We start from the raw sequence: 7,244 nt of genomic DNA, 5'->3' as shown, positions 1-7,244 counted from the left end.
AAGAAAATATTTGAAAAAATGATGAAATTCGATGATTGCAACCATCCAAAAAATTTTTATTTTGTTTTTTTTTTTTCTCCCAATATAATATATTTGTAATAATTTTCACTTTTCCAGTAAAAAAAACATTGCACTTGAACTTAATTAAACTACATTTTAAGGTCGCCGCGAAACATTTACTGAAGCTTTGAATGTAAAACATTTGAATTTCTGTTAACGGAAAATAGTAAAAACACGCACGCACGCACGCACGCACCGTAGAGAAAACTTTTAAAAATAAATAATCGTATGAATGATTTCAAAAAAAAAATAGTTCTACTCACTTTAAGGAATCGGCACAATTATTGGACGTGACTTTTTTGTGATTTTTTTTCGTTGGTTCTTTTTGAAAAATCAAAGAAGAGGACAAAAATTGAAAATGAAAATTTTTTTCGTCAAAAAATAAAACTTTTATACCTATTCCTGGATTAGGTAAAAAATTTTTATTTTCTTTCAAATGCAAATCATTTTTTATTTTTAGCTTTAAACCACCCTGAAAAAAAAAAAAAAATTAATAACAATCATCACGTTATGTAATTAAAATGATATACAATTTATTGCTCTTGCTTTTGTTTTGTTCGGTGAAAATCAATTAAAATTTATAAAAATTATTGTTTTTGCCTGACTTCCCGTATTAAATAAATAAATATATTTCAAAAAAAGTGATAAATTAAAAAAATATGTCATTTATAAAGAAAAAGCATAAGTAATCTATTTTAAGGGATTAATTTTTATCAAATTGTTTATAGAATAAAAAATAATCTTACACTATCTCATACGATTTCCGGTGGATGTAATACAATATTATAAACAATAAACCTACGATTCGGAACAAGAAACGATTGTTTTACAAATAATTTATTATCAATTTTCTTCATTGATTGTAAAATAAAACAAAAACTCTACTATCTTTAGGAATTAATTAATATCATCAACATTATCGATTATTATTTTAAATAATATTTTTTTTTTTTTTTAAATTCAAAAACTAGAAAAAAAGAAGAAAAATTTATTTTTACTCACGCTATGGACGAGTTCGGAATCCGCATTCAAATCATTTTTACGTCCATCACTGGAAATTGAAAAAAAATTTTTTTTCCACAACCATTGAATTCTAAAAAAAAAAAAAAAAAATTAATTTTTTTTTACACGATCAAAAGGATAAAAAAAAACAAACAAACAAACAAATAAATAGTGAAACGTTTGTCGTAGTTGCGTGCGATTTAAACGGATACCTTGAATTTGAATTATGTTTTCCATTTTTTTTTTTCTCATCGGTATTTTGAATGTTAAAATTTTCAATTGAATTTTTATTAAATTGAAAGGAAGAAGGTTTTTTCCTTTTTTGAAAATCTTTCTTTTTAATTTTAGAAAAACTCTGTTCGATTTTATCTTTTTTTTTCTCCGGTGGTAATTGATTGTATTGACGATGTAAGAGAAGATTTCTGGCTGCTTCGCGACTTCTTGATTGATTTAAATAATTTGTCACAATGTGAGCTTCTTCTGCAGTTTCCTTTAAAAATCTATCGTAACTATCATTATTATTAAATTTGAATTTTCCTTTACGTCATTTCCCCCGGAAAAAAATAAAAATAAATTTATAAGTACCTGATGTTAAATCATAGTTTTATTTGTTATTAATCAGGGAAACTTACTTACCATCATTTCTAATATGTTCGTTGAATGACGTATTGTTTACAACGTAGGAAAAATTTCTGTTATTACTACAAGAATCCGCAATAAAGATTTCTCTCATTTTTTTTTTTTTTTTTTTTAAATATTCACAAAAAAAAAAAAATTCTTAAACACGATTATATCAACATTAACTTTTTGTTTTTTTTTAACGCTTCATTAAAAGTTTAAAAGTACAAATATCCACCATTTATCAATGGAAAATGTAAATGATTTACTATATTCTGCTGCGTCATTTTTTTTTTTCCCCAGCTGGTCAAATTATTTTTAAATTAAAAATTTTTCTTTTTTTTTTTTGCTATTTAGCAGATAAAAAAAAAGAAATTAATATCGGATTACCTCATTTCTAAGATTACAAAACACAAGTGTTGCGGGTTTCGTTTTACTTCGGTCCTTTTAATTTTCTTCTTTTTTAATTCAAATATTCCGAAGCATAAATTTGACGTTTTATATATATATAGATATATCGTACGAAGTGATTTCTTTTTTGGTTGCTCCTTAGCTTCTCATTAAAAAATCGTTACTGGAACAGATACGCAGTTACTTCTGTCAACATTTATACATTTTTTTAAATCAAAGTAAAGAATTCAAAGTAAACGAGTGAAAACTCAAAATGTTTTCAAAATTTAGTACAATTAAATAAGACGAATGAAATTTTGAAAAAAATCTACTGCAATACATTTTTATTTCTCACAAGTTCAATAATAATTCTCAATATTTCGACTTAAAATGTTTTTATATTCCTTTTGAGTATTCCATAACTTTTTTTTTTTCCTGACCGTTTGTTCATTCACTATATTAATTAAAAACTACACACACAGACACGCTCAAGTATTCGTCAATATTTAACAATTGCAACCTTTTGGCGTTTAAACTTTCGAAAATATCATCACTGATACAAACCAATATAATAAACATTCACTATTCATTCATTAATGAAATAATACTTTGAAAAAATTTTTTTTGAATTAATACAAATCATTACAAATGAAATGCACGGTCGTCAAACAAAGAAAATCCAAATAAGGTTCCAAGGCTCACTCAACCGGTTTTTTATTATTTTTAAAATAGAAATTTTAATATCAAATGAAATTATTTTTTAATGAAAAAAAAAAAAAAAATCAATGACGTACGATGGGAAATAAAGCAAATAACCAACCATTGACTTAACAGTAACATAACCCGAAACTTTACCAAATTGCACCCACTTTTATACAAAAATGGATATAACTTGTTTAGTTCCGCCTCTGCACCATTTGCCATTTATCGGTCGTTTTGGTATAATCAAAATGTATTCAACTTTAAACACGAGGTGAAAATAAAAAATTTCTTAAATACGGTTCGATCGATGGATCGGTTTTTTTTTTTTTTTTTTCGTTTCGCAATATCAGATAATAAAATCATACATGAAAAACGATCATGAATAATATTTTATATTGTTATGTACCTGTGTGATGTTGTTTTTTGATTTATTTTTCTTTGCTTGACTTTTTTCGGAACACGACGAGATGAGGATCGTTTGTTGAAAGGTTCGCTTTCTATAAATTAGGGATTGGAATATAACAATAAATATATAAACAAACTATAAAATATTAAAATGGGAAACGTAAAACTTTCACTTATTATTTAAAGGAAACAATATTAAATTCAAAAAAAATAAAAAAATACATGTTTTATGTTGCGAGCGCGTAATATGTCGCATCGACATAAATTCCTCATTAATTATGAATACTTAATTACGTGATATAATCGGATTTTTATGTTCCCCGATCGAATGTAAGATAGATCTAAGAAAAAAACAATTTGTTTATTATTTATTGTTTGTGACCTACTCGTTTGTAAGGTAAGGTATGTGGTAATCGATCTCGAGGTACGAATACACCAATGAGTTCTCCCTCTGACAGCTTTTTTATTGAGCCTTTTTAAATATTCATGTGTGACCGATTTGAATGGACAGGCATAGACCGAGTTATCAACAGTCAACCATTTGGCTTTCGTCAAGATTGAAAATTTTTTTAAAAATTACTTTTTAATTTATTTCGAGCACCAATGCCTTTATATGGGAGGGAGGGGGGAAAGGGCGTGGGAGTTTCTTGCGTTTTATTTTTTCTAAATTCATTACAAATGGTAAATTATTTATTTTTTCTTGTTAAATTTAATCTTGTCTCTGTCGTACCGTACATTTCTTACGTTTAAATTTTAAAAAAAACAACGTTACCAATGTCCATTTTTTTTTTTTTTTTGCAAAAGTTTTGATAAATTCAGGCTGAGTGATAATAAATTACAAGTATCTTCATGTCTGTAAAGTATTACTTGCCGGCAAAACCTTTGCGTTTCTATACGCAAATCCTACCTGCTTCCTAATTCTCTAGAATTTTTTTTTTTTTTTTCTCGTACAAATGATTTTAAGTTAACGTAACTCTTCGATGATGATGATGATGACAGTAAAATTCATAAAAAAAAAAAATTTTTTTTTTTTTTATTGAACAAAAATTAAAAAAAGAAAATTATGAATGCCAAAAGTAAACGAGAGAATAACAAATAAACGCTTTTTCTTTGTCAATTTAAAAAATCCTGAAAAAAATTTTCAAAATTAATTTTAATAATTTGATGTCAATTCAATAACCATTAAATTTAAGATAGATAATTACTGTAGTAAAAAAAAAAAAAAAAAAAAAAAAATTAACAATTATCTAAATGTACTAAAAACAAAAATTTGAAAGGGAACAAAATTTGTCACTCGTTAATATCATTTTTCAACGGCTTTGTTTCGTGAGAATTAATTGAATCCAGAGGAAGAGATTTTTCTTTTGGCGAATTCCAATCCTGTAGTTCTCCTGTTCCCCAAATTAAAAAAACTACACCACCAAAAAAATAAGTTCCTGATAAAATCCAGAAAACTATTTGCCATTGTTGATACGTTTGCTAAAAAAATTTAAAAAAAAAAAAAATTATTGACAGCGGCATCAAAAAATTTTAAAAATTCGGCGATTGTTTTTTTTTTTTCTCTCTATCTCTCACTAACTTTTACACAGACAAAATAATGAGGCTGAAAATTTTAAATAGATAGCCATTAATGTAAAAATTAAATTTTTTTTTCGTTGCCAAAGTCGGCTTCCTAATTATCATAACCGTAAATACTTTTCAAAAACCTAAATTGAATAATTTAAAATATGACTAAATAAATGAGGTTAATTCAACTCTAAATAAAAAAATAATAATAAAATTTCCAAAATCTCTTTAACAATATTCTCACGTAGCGAGGAAAAACTTTAGGTTCGCACAAATATTACATAATAAAAAATAAAAAAAATGTGAAGGAAACTTTTTAAATTGAGATGCCTGCTGGTATAATATTGGTCGAATTTTTAAAACTTACGTTGTCTTGCGTCAAAGTTCCCACCATCAAAGTCGATAAAAAACCTCCTAGCGAAGACAGCGTATTGGCCAAGCCGAATATTGTTCCAGAATAATTAGGAGCTATGTCCAAACCGTTGCTGAGATATCCGGCTGTTACTCCTCCGTTGACGGTTAACGCAAGAGTGAATATAACAATGGATGCTATTTTATCATAACCGAAATACACTTGAATGATCATTAAAAATCCAGGTACTATGACGGCTGAGCATAAAAAATAATGAGTTAATAAAATTTTTATCATCTTTGTAAAAATTATTCATTCGTCAATGGGATACAATAAAACAATAATGAAATAAATGTGGTTTTTAAAATTAAAAAAAAAAAGGGAATTTCTCACCAAAGGAAGTGAAAATTTTTCTAGTTGCCGTAGTTGTTAACTTATTAGTTTTTCTAAAATAATCTGCTAAATAACTTGTGATCACGGCAAAAACATATTTGCCAAGGTACGGAAGACTTGAAAGTAAACCGTTGGCTTTGATGTTATAATGTAGTATGTATTTAGTAAACGTTGGAAGTTGATTTATGACGGTAAAGTATCCATATACACTGCACGCGTGAGTGATGATGATGGACCACACCGGAACAGATGTCAATATATTTTTCCAAGGTACTGCATGTGGCTATAAATTAAATAAAAAGCAAGATTTAATGGAAAGTTTGATTCATGTTTTAATAATCAAAAAGATTTGATACGAATGATTTTCAATTTCGCTTTTTTTTTTTTTTTCATATATCATCTTGTAAATACTTTTTTAAGTTGATAAACATCCATTAAAGACTTTAAAAAATTAAAATTTTGTCAATATAAAAAAAAAAAAAAAAAACGATGAGTTTTTTTCTTAAAATAAAAAAAAATTATTAATAATGATTTTTATTATTTTTCAATCATTTAATTAACTAAAAATCGAAATTTTTAAACTCGTGTTGAGGCAAACATTAACGGATCAACTTTTACCTAAAGGGAGTTTATCTGTACATTTTAAAAATCCTTTATTCTCCTCCTTTGTTAAAAATTTTATTGATGATCATTTTGTTTTACCTTTCCGGGACCAGATGTTGTGCCAATGGCGTTTTCAATAAAATTTTTCTCTTGTACAGTAATTCTCGGGTGTTGCGCAGGTGTATCAAACACAACCAAAAACCACACTACGCTCCATAAAAAACCGATAACTCCAGTAACATAAAAAACTGATTCCCATCCGAAAAAACTAATTAAAAATCCGCAAAGTGGCATTGTCAAAGCCGCTCCCAACGAAGATGCTATTTTATAAAAAATATAAAATATTTAAAATCGACAAGGTTTTTTTTTTTTAATAAAAAAATTCGTTAAAATTGATTTAAAAACATTACCCATCATGTTGGCCATAAATTTGCTTCTTTCTAAAGGTGGAATCCATTTAGAGCAAATGGGCGGAATAGCGGGCCACGTCACACCCTGTAAAAAAACAAAAAAAAAAAAAAAAAAAATGTCATTTTAAAATAAATCAAATAATAAATCAATTAAATTCATTTAATTAAAATAATTATCCGAAAACAAAGTAAAACTAATGTCTAATAAAGAGGATCGTTTTATATTTTATTTACCCAATCAACCCAATTTTTACTGGATGAACCTTTTGCATCTCTCGAGGCGCACACTCCGGATCATAATACTAACCAACATAAATCCCAAAACGACTCGAAGAAGTATAACAGCAATATAACTAATATTACATGCCAAGGGAGTAACAAGAGTGAGAACGGATGCGCACATCGTGGCATATCCAAAAATTCTTCTTGCTCCAAAAACTTCAGCCATTCTTCCCCCGGGAAGTTCAGTGCAAATATAACCCCAAAAGAAGCATCCCAAAATGAGATTTTGAATGTATGCGTCCCAGGGGTATTTGGGACTGCCCTAAAAAAAAAAAAAATAATAATATTTTAAAATCATTTTAGAGTATCATTTAAATGATAAAATAACCAATTAAATTAAAATAAAACAAAATATTACCCCGGAATCAAAAGTATCATTGGATCTAGTATTATTATTATCATCCGGATAAAAATTGGAATGATTGGATGGTAACACCATAGCGACGATCGCAATGTAAAAT

At 27.1% G+C, this 7,244-nt stretch overlaps 2 protein-coding genes across 2 annotated transcripts in view; both read right to left on the bottom strand.

Annotated features, from left to right (window-relative positions):
* Phum_PHUM269380 (collybistin, putative) overlaps positions 1–1,704 on the bottom strand; it is a gene marked incomplete at both ends in the record, with an annotated part of 4,481 nt that extends 2,777 nt beyond the window's left edge. The window contains 4 exons of the mRNA XM_002426697.1: positions 324–520; positions 1,063–1,111; positions 1,275–1,552; positions 1,699–1,704. Of these exons, the coding sequence (XP_002426742.1) occupies positions 324–520; positions 1,063–1,111; positions 1,275–1,552; positions 1,699–1,704 (530 nt within the window). The remainder of the gene's footprint in view (positions 1–323; positions 521–1,062; positions 1,112–1,274; positions 1,553–1,698) is intronic.
* Positions 1,705–4,295: 2,591 nt separating this feature from the next.
* Positions 4,296–7,222, bottom strand: Phum_PHUM269370 (sialin, putative; the record flags this gene model as incomplete). The annotated part of the gene is made up of 8 exons (XM_002426696.1): positions 4,296–4,305; positions 4,472–4,656; positions 5,111–5,352; positions 5,489–5,771; positions 6,191–6,411; positions 6,502–6,586; positions 6,809–7,045; positions 7,142–7,222. The coding sequence occupies 8 exons, from the start codon at positions 7,220–7,222 to the stop codon at positions 4,296–4,298; spliced, it is 1,344 nt and encodes a 447-aa protein (XP_002426741.1).
* Between the last annotated feature and the right edge of the window lie 22 nt (positions 7,223–7,244).

The sequence above is a fragment of the Pediculus humanus genome, genomic scaffold, assembly GCF_000006295.1.
Source record: "Pediculus humanus corporis 1103172107644 genomic scaffold, whole genome shotgun sequence".
Classification (NCBI taxonomy): domain Eukaryota; kingdom Metazoa; phylum Arthropoda; class Insecta; order Psocodea; family Pediculidae; genus Pediculus; species Pediculus humanus.
Note: the sequence above shows the minus strand (reverse complement) of the source record. Positions and strands in the feature narration are given on the sequence as shown.